Genomic DNA, 21227 nt, shown 5'->3' on the forward strand with positions numbered 1-21227 from the left:
TTTTGTTTTAATTAGCTCCGTGGTCAAAGGCTTTGAAGTAACCATGGATAAAAGAGGAGGTGTAACAGAAACGGAAAATGGCGATGCTTTCCTGGAACTGAACAGAATCCCAACCAAATACCCACATCGTTACACTAAGGTCAGCTCCCCTTTCCTCCCTGAGTTGTGTGTGGAGCTCTTGGCTACAGAAGTAGAGTGGGAGGTGGAGGTTCTGTAAGAGGGAAGCAGTGAGGTGAAAGCTGAAAAGCCTTTGCTTGGATTAGGATTTGTGAGGTGGTGTAAAACGAGCAGCTTGTTAAATGTGATGTTACTGTGCAATCCTGTCCTCAAGATACTTCTTGATTCCCACCACCTCATTTTAATATCTGAGCACCCCACAGCATGTGCTGAGGTAATGGTAGAGACTGAAGTATGTTGTTCTACCAGCTCTCTCAAGCACTTGCGCTTCACAGTTCTAGTTCTGCTTTCAGCAGAGTTCCTTTAAAAGGTTGACCAAGATGTTTCCTTGCAGTAGGTGCCACTTCCTAGGAAGGTGTAGCACACAAGATCTTATCAGGAGCTCTAACATGTTTACTGGATACCTTCTGTAACCTTAGAATTGCTCATATTTGGCCACTGGAAGCTTAAGGAGTTATGACTCCAACCAGTGCTTAGTGTTAAAGCTTGAACACGAGTGCTTTTGTTTAACTGTGATACCTAAATACGTGTATGAGTGGAAGAACAATGACTAATTAACTTGCAGTTAAAGATTATTTCAGTACTGAGTTTGATGTCCTATGTTTAGGGCTCAAATCTTGTTTGGGGTTCTGGTACTACTGTTGAAAACTGCCTTTGGAAAGAGTCTGTAATGGGGGCTGGTTTTCCTGGGGCTGCAAGCTGTGGGAACAGGTGGTCATTGCTTTGTGGAAATCTGTTAAGATACTTTACAGCAAATGGCCTGAAGTGTGGAACAGGGTGAGACAGTTTACTGTTGCTGACTATTATCTTACTTGAGGAATTCAGAGCTGTTGGTTTCCTGGTAGGTTGTTTTTTAAAAGAAAAAAAAATTATCATGGTGGCCCTGTTCTGTTGAGATAGTGGAGCTCTGGCTTATTTTAACTAGACATCAACAATAAACCACGTACTTCAGAACTGGCAAAACTTCATGGGAATAGCATGGCTGTCTAATTCTCTAACTTCTTAGAGAAGGTGGGCACTTAACCTTCGAGGATGTAAAGTGTACTTTTGTTCAGGCCTTGCTATTCAGTTTAAGTGAAGGAGAGGAGCTGTTTTTAAACTTTCTCTGCTGAAAAGGTGGTATCTATACTTGTTCTGTCCTGCCCAGTTCCTCTCAAGAGTAGTAACTGAATGTAGCTTCAAATCCTGCTTTTTGGGCAGCATTCAGCTGGTGCTAGTGGTGGTTGTGCTCTGAAACTGATGTATTTTTAGCATCAGTTTTGTTAATTCAGTACCTATAGTTTCTGATCAGGATAAAGTTGCAGAACTAGTGCCAGAAGGTGTCTAGCCTTGTTTATATGTTGGTTTCCAAGGAGTCTAAATCAAGAAATACCAGAAATCAGTCTGTGTTGAAATATCTTTCCTCATATTGTGGTTCTTTTACATGTAACAGGTTAAATATAGGTGGTTTAAGGTGCTCATGTAATCAGTATTGTAAGGCATTTTCAGATGTTCCAGTTTCCTACTAATTAGGAATTGAGGGAACACTGTTTTGGGATATGTGCTGCTGATTTGGAAAGGGGACTGATTTCCTTTAGTGGTTTATATTCACTTACTGCCAGTAGGAAAACAATTGGGTCATACTATGAGTAGTTCTCAGATGTTTGATTAAAACTGTTTACTAACAGTTAAACATACTTTTCACCCACCTACTTAAACGTACTAATATGTGAATTAAACAAGATCCCACCAACACCACACTCAGGAAGTGCCAGCATTCACCTTCTCTGTTCCAGGAGTGGACTACTACACTACTCTGGGTAGTCCAAGCCTTGTCTTTTCTAGCTCGTGGAAAGCTGTTGCTCCACGAGTGCACAGCTAATGAGCAAAAGCCAAGAAACAATTCAAATTTTCCTCACTTGAATGAAGGATTGTGATAGGATGTGATTGAGAGCCTGTGGACTCCCTCTCGTGGCCAGAGGAACAGCCCATTCCCGATGTGGTGATGGACAGGGCTGTTAATACTTGTAGTATCTGCACCAGGCTGTGATAGTATTACAGCACTGATGTTACTCACAGATTGAGGTTTATTTTGGGAAGCTTGTGGGCAGGGAGGGCAGTTTTCCTCCCTTTAATGGAGCTCTTTTTGCTGAAGGCTGGTCCAGGATGATGCTTGAATGTGTATGTGTGGGTTTTATCCAGCTACCAAACTGCCATCTGGAAACTTTCAAGTATCAAGCCCACATAGTTAATGAACTGATTTTAATCACATGGGGATAATGATGTAAAAGCTCTAGAGGATGTTGTATTCTTGGGGGGAAAAGGTAAAGAGATTTCCTTCAGTTTGGCTGATGTGTGGTGTCTGCTGTTAGGATTTCTTTATCCTTCCAGCTGCCCACTGATTTCTGCACAGTTGTGAATCAGTTCAGTACAGTTGGGAGGGAAGGCAGATTGAGGGAAGTTAATCTAGGGAGAGGGAGTAAGTCTAATTAGAAATGTGCATCTTGATTGCAGCCAAGTTAATGATGATTTAAAGCACTGATGATCACATCAATAATAATACTTTTCAAGTGTAGCAAACTCTGGATTGATTGCCAGTCAAATGACTGACTCAGGGTGTGCCATGGGAAACCAAAGACTGTTTGAAAGCTGGTACAAAGTGGGAAAACAAGTCACCTTTCAGCATTGATTTGGTGTTGGGTGGACTGGGTAATTGTATAAAATACATTCCGGTAATCTTGGAATTGGTGATGGTCAGAAATAGCAAGTTTGTCTGGAATTTCCAGTGAACTGGTATTGTGGCAATGCTTTTTTACCTGCTGAACATTAAACACAGCACTTTTGATTCCTCCTTGAGAACTTAGCAGCTCCAGTGTCTGTGATGCCTGTCTTGCTTATAAGCTGAGCTGTCCAGGGAAGTGAATATGTAAACATATATGGTGTGAACAGCCTGGGAGTGTTCCCAAGGACTGAACCTGACCTAGTAAGGATCAGTGCTCCAAATAAATGTTTGGTCAGTGCCCACTGAAAGAGAACTGAAACAGAAACTTTCACTGCAGTAATTCATGGAATATGAAACAACATATTGTGAAACTGGGGTTGTCCAGTTGCAACACTGCATTGAACAGGCAGTCTGGAATAGACAGTTTGAGTCACTTAAATTTTGTCTGGATGAGAACTGGAACTAATGTCTTGATTTATTTCTTTTTCTAGGAGGAACTGCTTGATATTAAAGAGCGTCCCTACTCTAAGAAAAGACCTTCTTGTCTTTCTGAAAAATATGACAGGTATTTTTTTAATTATACAAGGGGTATATACATTTCTCTCAAAATAAAAGTTTAAATTGCAAGAAACTCTTAGCTAAGAAGTGCTCTTATCTTGATGGGAGATGTAGGTGCTACAGAGTTCAGTGTATGACAGTTTTCAGAAGTACTAATCCACTAGAAAAGGTTCAGTGCTCTGGCCAGGGCTTTTGTGCTTTGAACAGAGATTACTTTCTGCTGGATCTCATGTTATAACTTCACACAGCATGAGTCTGATAGACTTGCAGGAAAAACTACCTACAGTATAGATGGCTGTGTAGCACAGACTGGGTCAGGTTGTAACAAGCTGCCTTGGTTGGTGGGTTACTCTCCCATGATTACTTCATTTAAAAATGAAGGTGAGTGTTCTTGGCTTGTGTTTTTAGGTTTGCTAAGCAGCAGTTTCTTTACTATTCAGATGAATTTATTGTGCTAGTAAGTGTGAGAAGGAAGTAAAATTACCTGAATGCTTAAGAGCAGCAGCATATGATCTTCTTAAGCTTTTTTTCAGTGTACCAGATAAACTTCACCAATAACTACCCTTTATAACCTGATGGTGGGTATTATACTTCCTTACTGTTGCAGGAGGGATCCAAATACCATGTGTGAGGTAGTAAACCACAGTTAGGCAAAGATTGAGAAGTTGGGTGTGAAAGATGTTTCACTTGTACAGGTTGCTGACCAGTGAATTCTGGGTTTGCAGCAGCAGCACCATGAATTATGTATTAGACTACAGGGTAGCAAACAATCCTGCAATTCTGTTTCCACAGTGATGGTGTCTGGGATCCAGAGAAGTGGCATGCATCTTTATATCCGACTTCAGGAAGAACTTCACCAGTGGAAAGCTTTAAAAAAGATTTGGATTCAGATCGGACTTCTCTTATGCGTAGGATAGTAGGTGAGTGTTCTTACAGCACGAGATCCCAACTGAACCTGGGCTGCTGGCAAAACCTTTCCTTTGGGGTAACACAAAGAAGACTCTATAAAATATTTCTAAAAATTGATTGACTGCATAGAATAAGTGTCAGGGAAGTCTTGGTTGCTGTAACTAGACTGTAGTTGGTTTTCTGGTAACTTAGCTAAGAACAAACCTCGGCAGCAGTCGGTTATCCCACTGTTGCCATATAGGAGGTAGTGCAAGTGCAGGGCACTATTTCCCTACAACTCAAGGCTGAGTACTTAGAAGATCTATAGTAAGAAAGCAAGTACTGCTGAGGAGACCACAGTGGTTCCTCAATATCCAGCTGTAAATTCTTTGTCTGCTCTTCCTGTGGTCTTGCCTAGGTTAGCTTCACAAAATAAACCATGAGTGTTATCCTTCGAAAAGCCCTGGGATAGCAGCAAGGCTGTGGAACAGACAACTCCCTTGTCTTTACTAGCACTTTAAATGTACTGCTTTTTGTGTGGTCTTTGACTTGCAGACCCAAGGGAGCGAGTGAAAGAAGATGACTTGGATGTGGTCTTAAGTCCCCAGAGGCGAAGCTTTGGGGGTGGCTGTCACGTGACTGCCTCTGTGAGCTCCCGGCGGGCAGGGAGCCCCCTGGAAAAGGACAGCGACGGGGTCCGGGTCATCGGGGGCCGCAGGATTGGCAGTGGGAGAATCATCTCCTCCCGGAACTTTGACAAAGACCATCGGGGTGGGGATTCCAGGGATGGAAGAGACCGAGACCGTGACAGGGACTACAAGGACAAACGCTTCAGGGTTTGTGCTTTCTGTTCCCGTTTCCATGTTAAATCTGAGTTTGGGGGCACCTTGCACTGAAAGCACCGGGGGCAGATGAGCGAACACAGCAGTTCAGTGTCCTGTCACAGGAGGCCATTTCTTCTTAAAATCACCTTTATGGTGTAAAGGGGGAGCACTTGGTGCTTCAAAAACTTAGTTACATCCCTTCAGATAGCTCAACTGGGATGCATCTAATGCTGTTTATCTTACAAACCTTGCCTGTGGTTGACTTACCAGCAAGATACTCAAAAGTCTCACAGTTCATTTGTAGTTCTTAACCTAGCAGTTGTCAGTAAGTATTGTTTTTAACCTCAGCAAATGGAAGCTTTCTGTGCTTTCAGGCTTTTTAAAAATATTTTCTGCTTTTAAGAAGAAAGAACCACTAACCTACATCTTAGGATCTGAGTTTATAGAGGCACTTGTGGATCAATAGCCTGTGGTGCAATGAAGCAGATATTTGGCTGTGAAGCTTAAAATTTAAAAGTTTACTGAGCATACAGGGAGTGTGTATAAACCTTAAAAGACCCCCTCAAAAGTGGTCATTTGCTTTGGAAGTCAAGGAGGAATCTTATGAAGCAGCACTTTATGGTTAATTTTGTTAATATCCCGCTTCAGAGGGAGTTTGGTGACAGCAAACGTGTCTTTGGGGAGCGAAGGAGGAATGACTCTTACACTGAAGAGGAGCCTGAGTGGTTCTCTGCTGGTCCTACAAGTCAGTCTGAAACCATTGAGCTCACAGGCTTTGATGACAAAATTTTGGAGGAAGATCACAAAGGGAGAAAACGTACAAGGCGACGCACGGCCTCCCTGAAGGAAGGTAACGGACATTCACCAAGGCTTTGTCTGCCACTGTGGCACGTTCCTGGATAGAGAGGGCATTGTAAAGGCATTTACAACTGAAAAGATCAATTAGGTGGTAAAATTCTATTTTTTTTTCCAAACAAAGGCAGGGTTGAGAGGCTGGGAAAAAACCTTGTATGGATGTTGAATGATATCAGGAGTTGATAGGTTATTAAAATGGTTTTGTTCGCTTCTATATCTTGCTGGGTGCTGAAGCCTTGGTTTAAATTAAGCTAATGCTCTGAGGAACTTGAAACATTTTTTTCCTTATAGTAATACTAACATTAGCAACACGGATTTGGGCATACAGCTGCCAGGAATGTCGCTGTGAACTGAATATGGAGACTTGAATTTGTGTGCATTCATTGGACTTCAAGTCTGCAGTGATTATTACCACTGAAAAAGCTGCAGTATGGCAAGAGGAAAGATGACTTTTTAGTGCTAGAAATTCTGCAGGTGGACAACATGAGTGAATAAACAGCTCCACCTGGGGTGTCACTGAACTGTAGTGCAGTTCCAAGCACAGGAGGTTTGTAGTCATGTCACAGCTTTTTTGCAGCACCTGTACCAGCTCGTCGAGAAGTCTTTAAAGCAAGAGGTACTTTGCTCCTGGTGGAGGAGGAGGAGCAATATTTGTCACATCCTGTAACATTAAGAACCTGAGTCAAGAAGGCAGGAGCTTCCAGAGGATTCTTGCTGGAAAACCAGCAGCAGCTGTGTGTGCTTGGTGTGGCAGCACATCTGATGGGTGTGTGCTCCCTGGGTTGAGCAGGGGGCAGTTGTTAATGCACAGCTCAAAGGCAATTCTTATTTTCTTGAGCTGGATAGTCTACCCAACAGGCTGGAAGCTCTGTGCTAGGGGGTGTGGTGTGCAGCAGAAGGCAGCCAGCACAGTATAACTGATGAGATACCACGGGGGGTGGGGTACTTTGGTCCTGTGCTTCTAATCCCTGGGCAAATGCATTGGCTGTTGGGCACTGTTCCCACAGGAAATAGTTGAGTTCAGTGATTCAGCAGCCACTTGGTTTTCTTTTTAAGGGATAGAATGCAATGGTGGAGTGGTAGAAGAGGATGAAGTGCAGACTGTCCTTGCCAATGAAACTCCAGCAGATCAAGAAGTTCCTAGAGAAGCTGCTTTACAAGAACCAGCTCCAGGAGAGTTTGACTTCAATGAGTTCTTTAACTTGGATAAAAGTGTTCCTGGCCTGGCTTCGGTGAGTTTTTTTGTTTTTAAGGCTGGCTGTATTCATGAGAAGCATTTTTGCTGCTTCTGCTGCATTCTGTGAAAGCTAAAACCTGTTACTTTGTGAAAGTTGCTTTGTGCAGTGTGTAAGTCTGCAATGAATTTGCAGAGATGTAGTTTTGGAGTGTTAGGATGTCACTGCCAAAGTGTTATCCCTGGGAGTGGATCCATCTCCAAAGAAAGTGTTTGAGGCAAACTAGCTGACTATCTTTCCTTTCTTTTGATCACTACTTGAAGACTCAAAATTGTCATCCTGAATGGATCTTCTTTGGAAGTATTTAAGATATCTTCAGAGGAGATTCACTGTACAAATTTAGTATAGTTGAGAACAACCTTTTCCATATAAGTCTGGGAATTGCAGCAAACGGATCTTCTGGAGAGGCTTCCTGGAAGGCAGTGAACCAGGTGAATACAGTCTGGGAGACCTGGCTGCACTGTTATCAATACCAGTAATGTTCTGAAAGGGTTTGTGTCAGCAAAGATTCATCATATGGTGGCAGTAATTTGACAAGTACATTGGAGGAGAGTTTGTTCTCCCTGTAGAAGATGTAGATGATGTGTCTTTAGATGTGACAATCTGATTTTCAGCATACCTGCAAGATGGTGACTCCTTTCAAAAGCAGGGAATTCCCAAGTCAAAATAGCTGCTGATGAGACAGATGGGCAGATGTTATAATTTGTCAAAAAAGTGAGTTTCTTTGTAATGTGATATGTCTGTGACAAGTGTTACTAAAGGTTTGTACATTACTTGTCTTAATTCTTCTAATGTGTTGGAGTCAAACAATCAAAACCAAGGGGATCAATACTGTCTTGCTTTTGCTGTTGTAAACTGTGCTGGGACACTTGTTTCAGACAAAACAACTTCTCTGACAGGAGGAAGCTGCTCTTCTTGTGTCTAAAAGTAAACATGCTGCATGTTGAAACTCATCTGTGCCTATTGACCAGGCTTTAACTGCTTTAATCTTGCAAGATATAAAAACATTTAGTTTGAATTACATTTTATAATGCACGGGTTTTTTAAATACTTGTTGGGGTTTTTTTACACTTCCACTTTAGAATGTTGTATTTAATGGTCTTTGGGGGCTCTGTGCTGTTTCAGTTACAGTTTTGCTCTGAGCAAATATTTGGTGTCAATAAGAGATGTACGCTGGGTTATTTTAACTGAATGTACAAATGGTGCCATTTTGGAAGGAAAAAAGCAGTTCAGAGCTTTGAAACTCTGAGAGCAGCATCTAGTTGTCTGTAGCAGAAGAATCCTGGTTGCACAGTAAAGCTTTTCAGAGATGTTGCTGACCTTGCTTCCGTTAAGATTTTTTTCCCTTTGTTTTTCCTCCCGTAACCAGCTGATAGAGGATGTGCTGGGGGAAGGTACAGTGTCTGCCAGCAGGTTCAGCAGGTGGTTTTCTAATCCCAGTCATTCTGGAAGTCGGTCAAGCAGCTTGAGATCCACCCCCCATGAGGAGCTGGAGAGGCTGGCAGGTAAGGCTCTAGGGCAATGCAGGCTCAGGGAGCCTCCTTCCACATTCTTTCTTACTCATTCAATAAGAACATGGCAGATAAAGCTCCAGGACAGTGAATTCTCCCGCAGTTTAAGCACTTGACGTTCTTCTGGAAGCTCTTACAGTAAAGCAGCTGTAAGTTCTCTTTTTATAAATGTTCTTGTCAATGCTTCCTGATGACTTTCCAGGCAAGGGGTGTGAGCCATAACTTTTCAGTGAGGTGTTGAGGTTGGTTACCAGTGTATGTTCATCTTGAGCCGTTGGGTTGGTGAACTGATGTCGCAGTGCTCCTGGTTTTGCTGTTTCAGGTCTAGAGCAAGCCATTCTCTCCCCTGGCCAGAACTCTGGAAACTACTTTGCTCCCATTCCATTGGAAGACCACTCTGAAAACAAAGTGGACATCCTAGAAATGCTACAGAAAGCCAAAGTGGACTTAAAACCTCTTCTCTCAAGTCTTTCAGCCAACAAGGAAAAGCTTAGAGAGAGCAGTAAGTGCCTCTTCAGCTATTGTCAAGTTCTTGTGCTGCAGTGTCTCACAGCAAGAGGCTTGGTGTTCTGGAAACCTCACCTGCCAAATCCAGGAGTAGGCAGTATTATAGATTTACTGAAACCCAGTATTCAACAGCTCTGTGTCCATATCATCCTTGATTCTTTTCATCCTATCCCAGGATGACACCAGGACTATCAGACTGCTTTACTGGCCAGTAACAATCATAAGATGATGCAAGCCCTGATCTGAGTTTCCAGCTTTGTGTATGGCATTTGCATAAGTTTTTTCATACTGGAGACTGGTAATGTCAGCTCTGAAACTGTGGCATTTAACCTCTGGCTTTACCAAAAACTGGCAGTGTAAGTCATCCTTGGAAGCATCTGTAATCATGTTGATCCATTAAGTGTCAGTGTCTAAGAAGCTGAACAGTGGCTTGAGGATGTGATTATTTTTTTTTTAAGTGGATACTGTAAACTTGAACTTGCCAAGACTTGCTGCCCCTTGAAGCACAGCGGTCTGTTCTGTTTGGGGCATTAATTGAATAACATAAAGCTACAGCACAGCATAATAAGAGAAATCTTGGCTGGGATCACAGGGTTCCAGGGAACTAAGTCTGTTGGAATTCACTTTTGCCAGCATCAGCTGTTCTAAACAGAGTTCAGGCCTGACTTTAATGTTCAAGGGCACCTCCAGGTTAGGGATTTGCATGTTTGGGCCCATAGCATGCACAGAGGGTACAAAATGCATGTGTTCTTGAAAATTCTCGAAGTCTAATTCCAAATTGGTTTCTCTTTGGCAAGCAGCATGTATTGCCATGTAAACTGGATTGAACAAAAAGTGCTCTGATTTGTGTGAAGCAGCAAGGAAGGAAAGCATCCAAGTACTGCAAATGTTCTTAAGCATCCAGCAGGGAGTGTTGGCTAACATGTGGAGAACTTTCTTAATTTGACTTAAACAGAGCTGCAAGTCTTTTCTGTGTTCTGCTTAATCTGACTTTCCTACTAAAAACTTTTTCAACTTTGATCCTCACAAACCAAGGATGAAGGAACAAAAGTTTGTGGGGAAGCTTCCATTCACTCAAAAGTACCTGATGCAGGTTCTTTATTCCCATAAAATGTTGTACAGTTCTTGGAGTGATGTGGAGCTTTCAGGTCCACCAGCATCATATTTGCTCATGTTCCATGCTGCATGTCTGCATCATTGTTTCTTTTCTCCACCTTCTTGCCCGAATTTCCAGTAAATCTCTTTTTCTTTGGGCCAACATCCTGCTACAGCAACCCATGGCATGCTCCTGTCTCTTTTCTTTTCTCTTAAGGTGTCATACCTTGTGATGTGTGTTAGCTGGTCCATGAGGCATGTTTAGCCTTGATGTTGGGCACCAGTAGGTATTTATATATGTGTATATGCACACACAGGAAAAAAATACTGCTAATAGCACTTGTACCTTATTCTGCTTATACCAGTGGAATCTTTTCTATAGAGGCTTTAATTTCTGAGCAAAAAAATCTGCTTCAAACTTTATACACATCAGGTTAAGTGTGTTAACTGAGTCTCCAAAGTATCTAGATTTTCCAGGTATGTGTTCCTTCTACTCATGATGGCTTCAGACAACTTGACATGGCTTGCACTGTGACTGGAAGGCCATCTGGTCTCCTGGAGTAAATGCAGCTTTCTTAACTGAAAAAGAATCAACTCAGTTGTCACACTAATATCCTCTATTAAATGCAGGCAAAGTTGTAAACTACATGTCTTGTAGGATAAATGAAAGGTAGGGAGAAGTAAGCAGCTGAAACCTAAACTGGCTCTTGGGCAGTCTCATGAGCCAGTAGTTGTGCATGTCAACTCTCTGAATTTGGATATTAGAATTAGTCTAAACACGGGTTAGTCATGGTTTGACAGCTGGGAAGAGGATCAGAAAACAAGGTTTTGGCTGTTTCTTGTTTTCAAACAACTTGTATTGAACACCTGCACAAGAATTATTAGCTCACTTGAGAACAGAATGGTGGTTTACCAGTGTTTCTTCTGTATTTCTCAGCACATTCAGGAGTCGTACTTTCAGTGGAAGAAGTTGAAGCTGGGCTAAAAGGCCTGAAAGTGGATCAGGAGGGGAAAATTGCTACTCCCTTTATGGCTGAGCAGATGGAGGAAGCATTGAGTGCCACTGGCTCCAGACAGATGAAGAAGGACGGAGACATGACGGCGTTTAACAAACTAGTGAGCAGCATGAAGGCCAGCGGGACCCTGCCCTCCCAGCCCAAAGTCAATGTGAGTAGCAGAGCCCTGGCTCTGGGGATTAACTCCTGGGTTCTGATCTGGGAACCCCTTACACAACCCCTCTGATAACCTGTGATCCATGAGCAGTGTGATATTAAATACAGGCTTGCATTTAGAACGTTATATGGAGGGGAAACTGGGAGATGCTTTGGTCTCTTTTCCCCAGCCAAAGTAATTCAAAGTGAGGGTTTTCCAGTTCAGAAGTCACAGGACTGATTTCAAGTGACGTTTCTGAAAACTCCAGAACTCTAAAACTATATAAGAAGTCTAATAATTGCTACCTTGTTAAAATGCTTGTGGTGTGGGTACAGCCAACAGTGAACCTGGAGCTCAGATGTTTCTCGTGACTTTATTTTAATACAGCTATGTCAGTGCACAGTCTAACATTTTAAACTTGGCTTTTAACTTGGCTTGTACTAAGATAAAACTGAAGTGAATGCTTGTTAGCTGGAAGATTAATGTTAAACAACAGATGATACTAAGGTTTAGGCTATGAGATTGTAGGATGAAATTTCATCCTGCCACTAACTGCCAAAACTGTGTTTCCCCAGAAGCTATCAGCAACCACTGCTGGCACCATAACGTACCTCTAACAACTGAGGAAGTCTCACATGTTTGTTTTTCCTGCCAGACTATACCCAAGGACTTCTAGGCTCATCTCGCTTCACTAAAAGATAGTGGAAAATGTAAATTTGCCCTGTGAAGAATTTGCAGACTGATTTCAGACTTAAATCAAGACTTTCATTTCTGGCTGTCTCTTTGCATTGATGTGCTATTTGGGTGCACAGAAGAATATCTTAAATAATTTCTCTAATATACAAACACTTTTCAGTTTGTGCATGCTTTCAGTTAACCACTGGCTGAATGTTCCATCTCCAGTTTACACAATTATATAAATTAATGTATTTGACCCAAACTTGAAGGAGGCACAGTGAACTACCTGGATACAATCCAGCACAAGGCATTTTTCTTAGCTGGAGAAGATCTGTGAGCCAGCTCAGCCCTTCACTTTACTGGAATTTTATTTGGCTGATGCATAAACTACTGTTCTAACAGAACAGGTGAAATTATTTCTGTCACTGAGACAAATGTGGATGAGTCTTAATGAGTTTGATTGTGTCTATGCCTAATTTACAGTGTTTTCATTTTCTTAGCAGAGCCTTGAAAGCCACTTAATGTCACCTCCAGAGATGTCAGGCCAGCCTCTATCCAAGAATATTCTGCAGGTATTTTACTGGGGGGAGGGAAATACTTAAAAGCATATTCCCAATGGGAAAACAAGTGTTATTTGACAAGAAGACATTTAAGGGAATTATGGGGTCAATAGTGAGAAGTGATTCTGTAGAGAAGAGAGAACTAGTCACTAGTGCAATTTAGTTAGAAATGTGTCTTGTCCTGATATTTCCTGTAATTACAACTTGGAAATGAAAAGCCTGTTAAGTGCCTGATTCTGGGCAAACCAGAATTGGTGTATAAGTTGCACAAGTCCCTCTTGTCTCTAACTTGCTATAAATAGGGTGGCCTGTAGTGTAATAAAATGACTCGTTTGTGCAAATTGCTCGTATCTGAACATTCTTCATGACTTATTCTTAGGAACTTCTTGGCCCACCCATTGCCAGACCTGCTTCCTCGAATGTCTTGAGTGGCCTGATGGGTGGTTTGGAACCTGCAGCCTCTCTGCTGACACAAAGAGCCCCTTCTCCCCCCATTCCACCCGTGTTCCCGACGCGAGCCGCCTCCGCGGATTACCTGCGCCACAGAATATCCTCCCCCCTCGGTGAGACTGCCTGCAAAGGGCTTGTTATTACTTGGGTTTGTTTTAAGGAATGCTTTACAGAACTGTAAAAACTTCCTGGCTCTTGGTGGGCAGCTAGGTCAGTGTCTCTAATGTTGAATTGTTCAGCCAGAGCTCACAGTGAGTTCTGCTGTGGGATAACGTGCCCAGCTACTGGGTAAGTCTAATTTTCAAGGACTATTTGGCCATTTGTATTGCAAAACACCATCAGTAGCCTCCTTTGTAGCTCTTTGGCCCAGTGACAAGGAAGAGATAAAGCTCTGTGTGGATTTAAGAGGTGAGCTGAGAGTCTTCACAGGGAATCCTTAATTCATGTAGAATTGTTTTACATCAGGATATATACTGTATGTATTGGAAGAAACTCAGTTCTTTTAAATGCAACTGTTAAATCTTCTTTAGGTTTTGGACAAGGTTCTCAGCAATTGCTTGGTGATCCATTCCCAGGTGTAAGGAAGCCCATGAGCCCAGTTGCAGCACAGGTCAGATGAGATGCTTTTTGCTTAATGTATATTCATCTTTTTTTTATGGTGTCTGGTCTAGAACTAACCTTTGGAAACACTCAGCTGTTGCATTCAGATGTTTATGCTGAAGTTTACTCTGAGTGTGGGGATGCAAAGTCTAATTTAGTACAGTCTCAAAATGTCATTCCGGTTTGACCCATCTTAGAGTACCTCAAGTACAAGATTTTTTTTGAAGCTTCTGTTGCCTCTCAATAAAACAGAGGCTGTTGGCAGACACTTTGTGAAGACATTAGTAGCTATAGCAGTCAGTCTTCAGTATCTTAAACAAAACACAACCAAATCCAGGCTTTGATTGGTTTTTTTATGCAATTCTGCTTCAGATGAGTCCCTTGGAGATACAGCAAGCTGCATTAGAGGGACTTACGCTCCCACATGACTTGGCTCTACAGGCAGCAAACTTCTATCAGCATGGCTTTGGTAAACCACAAATGGACAAAAGCAGAGATGGCTACAGGAACAGGTGAGCATCTGACTGCAAAATTTAAGGGGTACGCTGTTAATTGATTTTTAGTGTGAATATTGTCTTTCACTAGATATCTGCACCAATCAGGCTTGCACTGGTTCTTGGCAGTGCTGCCTTTCATTCTGGGCCAAGAGTAGAGCTGAGCCTCTTACCAACTCCCTGTCCCTTAACAGGCAGCAGCGAGTGACGAAATCCCCCGCCCCAGGACACCGAGGGAATGCATCTTCTCCAGCCCCTGCAGCCTCCATTACCAGCATGGTCAGTACCTGAGGGACTGGGGTGTGGGGAAAGCTGTAGAGGTGTCTGTAGTAACTGCATTGTAGCACTAGCAATCAGTGGGAGAAAGGGAGGCCATAGAGGAGTTACTCAGGTTCATGTTGTATCACTGGCCACGGATACAAGAATGAATTACACTTTGTGCTTAACTGAACATCTGCTCCTTGGAAATCAGCCTTTCTGGCCACTGTCGTAGCTAAAACTGTTAACGTTACCTTGGCCTGGTCTTCTGAAACCAAATGAAGGTGATTATGAAAACTCAGACCCTTGGATGCTGGTGCTGAAGTTTTCAGAAGACAAGTGCTGAAAGCTATTGGCTGCTTTAGAGAATACTGGTCTTTGGGTATGAAGTGTCTGAACTAAGTGTAGGTTGAAATAATTGAAATAATACCTGGGAGCCTCAGGGTCACTTTGAAAATTAATAACATCTCAAAGCCAAGTTGCTGCCTCTCTGCCTTCAGCACTGTGTAGAATGTTGCTTTGATCTAAATTTTCCCAGTGAGTCGGTCAAGTGCTTGCAGCTCAGAACTGACACAGACTATCTAAATCAAACAAGTACTTCTGTTTGTATTCCAAATGAGTGACTTCCACAGGTGCTGTGGGACTTTGAATGGGGGGAAAACAGGAATGAGGCAATAGTTCTCTGCAGCTCAGTCAGCCCTGAGTTAACACAGATAAAGCAGCTCTGTAGGAACTCCCCTGGAGCTGCTGTTCTGAACCAATAGCAAAGAGGAAACAGCTGTAACTTTAAATACAGCTCAGCTATTTTGTTTCAAGCTTGTTAAAGTACATTTGACTTTGAGAACAGCTGCTGGGTTTGGTATTGGACTTCTTCAAAAGCTAAAGAGAAGTGCTTAAACTAGAGAATAAAGCTATGAAATGAGGTGAAGTAAAATCATGGGCACACCATGGCTGATTGAAAAGAGCTTCAAATGGACAGGATGTGCTAGAATTGGTGTCCACCCACAAGTGAGATAGTGTGGCCTGGATAATGAGCACTGGGTAAAGCACTGCATCCCCCTGTGTTCTCTGCAGCTGTCTCCTTCCTTCACACCTACCTCGGTGATTCGCAAGATGTACGAGAGCAAGGAGAAGAGCAAAGAGGAGCCACTTTCTGGGAAAATGAAACTCAGTGATGTGAAAGATGAAAATCAGAGACCAAATGAAGGTATTGTAATGGCTTTAAAATATCACAAAGAGAAGGGATTTGGAATAGAATCAAATTGCTTCAGCACATAATACACCCAAGCTACCTTTAGACATTCCTGATTCATGGAGATGGGGGTGTAGAAGTGAGTGAGCCTATAATGAGAGGAGGGCCTAGAGCTGTAGAGGGGATACACTTCCATGTGCAGTCTTTCAGCAGTGTTGGGTTTGTCAGTTTGTGGGCAACAGTGACACTAAGACCATAACTGTTTGTTGGCACCTTTTCTTGATGAACAAGCATAATAACAATTATGCTTCCATAGTCTACACCAGTAGTTGAAAACTTAAGAGTTCTCTTGAGACATGCTAGCTGAACAGTCAAAGCTGAGACCAATTAAGCTCTTAAGTGCAGCAGATCAGGGAAGCATTTTGTCACCCAAACTGGTGTAAGAGGTTATTAAAATGAAACGTTCAACACCAGTGTCCTGACCCAGTCAGGCTGGCTAATGGATAATTGTACTTCAGTGCTGGTAATACAGAGGTACCTTGCAGTTCCTGTTAGCAGTCCAGCTGGAATACCTCCACTGGTAGCAGTTGATGCCAAGGTATTTTAGGCCTTATCTGACTGATCTGGATGGTCTATGGCAGTAGCTTCTTGAGGTGCTTTAGTGTTCCAAATCTTGCTAAGCAGTGGCAGACATAGAAGGCTGCTGCTCACCCCCAAACACATCTAAACTGAAAAGCCACTTTGGGCTAGATTTCTGGAGCAACTCCAAATTATAATCTTGTTTAGGGAGGATCCCTTGTACCTCCCATCATCTTTGGCACTGACTCATCCATGCTGCCAGTTCCAAATTCCTAAAAAAAAAAAAAAAAAAAAAGGGAAAAATAATAATTACAGATGGAGTTAGTGCTGATTCTGGTCTAATTTAAGCTTGCTGTCAAGGGATTTCTGTGGAACATATTCCTCCTCATTACTCTTTTGAAATAATTTGGCCAGAAGCATCCAGGAAAGAGATGCTCACTATTAAATATATATGACTACAGTTCAGCTAGATCTGGAATCTTAACTATCAAATCCAGTCATTATCTTTAATTTTCATTAGGTGCAATCTCTAGCTGTGGACTGTAATAGTTGTATTCAATTCTAGCTACAGATAACCTACTGTCTAGTTCTGTGGAGAATGCAGATCAAGGAACTTTGCCCACCTTAGGTACCAAACTACCTGCACTGCAACGCTCTGCATGTTCCACACCTCTTACCCAAGCAAATCGTTGCACCAAAGAGCAAGACTACAGGCCCAAATCAGCTGGTAGGAAGACTCCTACAATGGCCTCCCCAGTACCAGGAGGCCCTTTCCTTCGTCCTGTTCATCAAGTACCCCTTGTTCCCCATGTACCACTTGTACGACCTGCTCACCAACTGCACCCAGGATTGGTCCAGAGAATGCTGGCACAGGGGGTCCATCCGCAGCACCTTCCTCTGCTGCAAGCAGGTAATCCATGCTTTTTTTTTCCCCCCCTTAAGTTAATGCATGTTCTCTTTAAGACTGACCTTTGTGTTAGGAACAGCACAAGCTGATATTACCAGTAATGTTTATTACATCAGAACTTACCTGTAAAACCAGACAACAAATTCCAACCTGTCTGAATATATATATATGTGTTTTGTTTTGCTTTAAGTTCCTTGTGCTTATCGGCTAAGAAGTGTTCTTGCTCACATCCAACAGGTATGCTTCCTCCTGGAGTGGACCTCTCTCACTTGCAGGGAATATCTGCTCCCATGCTTGGCCAGCCTTTTTACCCACTACCAACAGCAAGCCATCACCTCCTGAACCCGCGCTCGGGGACTCCTCTGCAGCTGGCAATGATGCAACAGCAGCTACAGCGATCAGGTGGGTCACAGCACAGCCAGCAGTGGGAGCTGCAGAACGCTGGGAGCCTGCTCCAGGTACTCTGCTGGCTGGGCTCTTGGAGTGCACTGTGCTAGCAGGAACCTGCTCTGATTTAGTTGTTCATAATCACTAGCCTTGTGTGGGTGTGAGGCAGCTTTGGCTCTGCCAGAAGGAAGCCCAAGGGAAGCACTTGCTTTCAGAACATGAGTTGCCACTGACAGCTCTGCCTCTTGCAGCATGTGTGCAGCTTTCAGCCCTGCTGGGACAGAGGCCACCCACCATCTCCGGGAAAATGCTATTTGATCCTGGTCTTCCAGCTCAAATCTGTGTGATACTGTGTCCACAAGTGGCAGTGTCAGGCCATTTATGGGAGTACTAATGAGAATAAACACATGGTGCCTAGATTTCCCAGGGCTCAGAGATTGAGTAAAAGCCACATTCAGCTCACATGCCTTACCAGGTGATAGCTCGATGGCAAATCTGTGCTGGGTATTACTTCACCTCTAATAGCTTTACATTTCACAGGCTCTGGAGCACAGGGATCACCTGCTGGTGTGCAAACAGCCCCTCAAAACGTGCTGCCTCGGACTGGATTATCTCACGGGCACACACAGCTCGACCATCGCCCCAGCCAGAGGAGTGGCTCTCCCATTGGCCTTGCAAAATGGTTTGGTTCAGATGTCTTGCAGCAGCCTCTCCCTTCCATGCCATCCAAAGTCATCAGTGTAGATGAACTGGAATACCGGCAGTGATCAGTGACCACTGGGTGGAACACTTGTGATTCTTTAGACTGGATGAAAATGTCCATAGTCAGGACTTCACCTCTTGTTTGTTTTTTGGGGCTTTTATTTTTAGTACTCTGTGCAAAATTTCTTTTTGAGAGACTAAAGCACATGGCACCTGTCCTGGTCTCATGTCTGCATCAAGACTAAAGGATCCATTATGGCTTGGATAGTGAAGCCTGAAGAAATTTAGATGCAAGACAAAGCCAGTTTAATCCTGGAAGTGTCTATTTTTTTTTTGTTTTTGTAAGATATGTGAATGAAGTGCTGATATTCTCTAGTGTAGAGGTAGCAGCTATAGATTCCTTCTGCAGAGAACTACATGTATAGACCCTTCTGTACAGACTTGTGTATAAACAATCTTTTGTACATACACACCTAGAATAGCCTTTTTGAATCTATACAGCTGTACATAAGAGTAGCTGATAACAGTTGAGCTTTAGTTGTGCCTATGGTTTGGACCTTTCTCCATTGTACGTGTGGGACTTTCTTTAAGATTAAAGTTGCATATTCTAAGTGTGAGTGAACAGGATGAAGTTGCTTTGCCTTTCCTTGCTGCTCATCTCCTCTAGGTCTCCCTCTCACATCTTTGTCACGTACTGTGCACTCAGTGTAGCTCAAGTGTCAGTAAAAGTCCACATCTTGCTGTCTGTGTAACAAAGGTCTGATTCCCTGTGTGTGACTCTTGCCACCAAATGAGAGATTTATTTAGTCTTTGAACAGCCTTGAGGATGGGACCTGGTGCAGTCACGATAAAGCCAGATCTTCAGTCTGTAGGTACCTACTGGTCATTGCTCTTTCAGGAGGGCTGGTGCTGGTCCTTGTTTAGCTGCAGTATTTTCCTTGTTTTAATCTTTCAAGCCAGTTACTAAAGGTCATCAAAATGGAGCCTTTGAATCCTCACCCTTCAACTCCTCAGTCATGGCTGTGGAATATCCTGTGCTGCCTTCAGTGCTGTTTCTGGAAGGGAGTCCCAAGCACTGTCCTCAGTCCCGTGTGCATCCGGTGATGCAATTACTGTGAAACTTGCCTTTGGAGACTTGTTCTGTGGCTTGAAAGGGGGAGGATGGGGTAGTTTTGTGATCTTACTGTGTATATTTGGGTTTTAAAGTACTATGTTCCTTTTAAGCCTGTTTCACTTTCCTGAACAGTTAAATGTTCTCCTCCATCCTTCTGCATGGTTCCTCACTTCACTCCCTCACTTGTGTTGAGTCTAGTACTGCTGTCATGTCCTCTATCTAGCTTAGGCCATTGTGCTCTTTTTTTTAAAAAGAGGTGGAAGTAAAACCAGAACTCTCACAGACTTGCTCTTTCTTAGGTCTCACTGAAAGCAAAACCAGCAGCAGGAAAAAAAAAATCACTTGTCTGTATCCTAAGCCTTGGCAGAGTGCTGTGGTGGGTTTGTTTCAGTGCAGCAGAGACAGTGTTTATGGAAATAGCAAGCTGAATCACCAACGTGGAAGCTGTTGGGGGTCACCCATACTTCTAGTGGTTGTTCCCAAAGCAATCCCTGTAAAACATGCAATCACCAGCTTGTCCTTGTAAGACTGTTTTCATACTTTTTTAACTTGACACTTTCCCAGTAACATTCTGTAAATAAAGTTGATTCTACCAGCTGTCTGTATCAACTGCTCTTGTACTACATTATGTCAGTATATTGATTAACTTTTAAATGTTGTTCTTGTGTGTAAGCTGGAACCAGGATTTGAGCTGATCTCAGAGAGTTTCAATCAGTCCAGGGCTGGGGAGGAACAGTCTGCTTTGATGAAGGTAACTGGCCTCACTGAAGATACAGAATGGAATTGCTGCATGTAAATGTCTAGGTTAAGTGTGAGGAGTGAGATTCAGTGTACTGGAAGAACTTGTAAAACAAACCAACTCTAAACAAAGGGTTATTTCTTCACAATCTGAGTAACATCCTCCTCTTCTGCTCCTTCCCTCAAGGGTGATAACCCCTGCACAACTGCAGCACTTTCACACAGGAGTCTAGAAATACTACTGGTGGAAACACTTGGAGTAGAATCAAGGCTTGGATGTTTCCTTACCAGGCTGAGCAGCAACCACTGTTGTAAGGATTTAGTGCTTGAGTGAGTGTCTGAAGTCACTTTATTTCTCCTTGGATGTGTAATAACATGAGGGGGAGCATCTTTGATGCATCTTAGTAAATACCCCATAGGTAAACCCCCTACTTCCTTGTAGGAGAGCAAGTGCTAGAGGCTGATGCATTTGATAGCCCTCCTGACAAGAGCTAAAAGCTTCTTTGTTCACCTCTGTTAAGCAGCAGAACCACTCTTAAAGGCAGCCTGCTTCTCTTGGGCACCTTATTGACTTCTCTAAGCTAAGCAGGAATTTTTTTTCAGAAAACCTAAAAGCTTTCAGTCACTAACAGACACAAACAGCTTCCACTAGTCTAAACAACTGAAAAAGCAACTGCTCCTGAGCAGAACCAACCAGCTTTTCCACAACTGCAGGACTATTAATAGCCTTGAAGTATTCAAACAAGGACACTTTCAGATTAAGGCAGCTGGAACTCTCTGTCCTCCAGCATTGTTTCACAAGATATGGTTCTCCAGCCTCTGCTTTTCATGTTTTGTTCTAATTTAGAACAAAATAATTCCTGATGTATGAACTTTTTTCCAATTTGGAAAGACATACATGTGCAGCAGAAACTCATCTCTGGCATCAAGGCTTTTTGTAAGGTTTTGTCCTTGTGAAAGTCATTTAACCTGAGTTTCTCATCTTTAAGTTCTGCTGGAACAAGACCCTGCAAGTTGACCAGAATTATCAGTTTTACCATGCAGGAAGGTACTAGAATAAAAAAA

The 21227-nt window shown here is 42.8% G+C and overlaps 1 protein-coding gene across 6 annotated transcripts; it reads left to right on the forward strand.

The window, feature by feature from the left end:
- On the forward strand, positions 1 to 20033 carry EIF4ENIF1 (eukaryotic translation initiation factor 4E nuclear import factor 1). 6 transcript variants are annotated; one of them, XM_027696692.1, is made up of 18 exons: positions 1 to 139; positions 3370 to 3443; positions 4229 to 4356; positions 4880 to 5160; positions 5797 to 5998; positions 7060 to 7235; positions 8608 to 8743; positions 9072 to 9251; positions 11289 to 11518; positions 12682 to 12753; positions 13121 to 13304; positions 13722 to 13801; positions 14164 to 14303; positions 14480 to 14564; positions 15618 to 15750; positions 16880 to 17224; positions 17459 to 17623; positions 18149 to 20033. In XM_027696692.1, the coding sequence occupies exons 1-18, from the start codon at positions 44 to 46 to the stop codon at positions 18373 to 18375; spliced, it is 2934 nt and encodes a 977-aa protein (XP_027552493.1). In that variant the 5' UTR covers positions 1 to 43; the 3' UTR covers positions 18376 to 20033. The 6 variants fall into 6 exon arrangements, with proteins under 6 accessions (XP_027552493.1, XP_027552496.1, XP_027552498.1 ...); XM_027696695.1 differs by having other exon boundaries at positions 16943 to 17224; XM_027696697.1 differs by having other exon boundaries at positions 17162 to 17224.
- The last annotated feature ends 1194 nt before the right edge of the window (positions 20034 to 21227 follow it).

This window comes from Neopelma chrysocephalum, unplaced genomic scaffold (genome assembly GCF_003984885.1).
Source record: "Neopelma chrysocephalum unplaced genomic scaffold, ASM398488v2 Primary Assembly neopelma1_116, whole genome shotgun sequence".
Classification (NCBI taxonomy): Eukaryota; Metazoa; Chordata; class Aves; order Passeriformes; family Pipridae; genus Neopelma; species Neopelma chrysocephalum.

Coding starts and splice junctions, on each gene's coding strand:
- EIF4ENIF1 (XM_027696692.1), top strand. CDS start 44: ATGGATAAAAGAGGAGGTGTAACAGAAACGGAAAATGGCGATGCTTTC. Junction 140..3,369: donor ACCCACATCGTTACACTAAG/GTCAGCTCCCCT, acceptor TTCTTTTTCTAG/GAGGAACTGCTTGATATTAA. Junction 7,236..8,607: donor GTGTTCCTGGCCTGGCTTCG/GTGAGTTTTTTT, acceptor TCCCGTAACCAG/CTGATAGAGGATGTGCTGGG.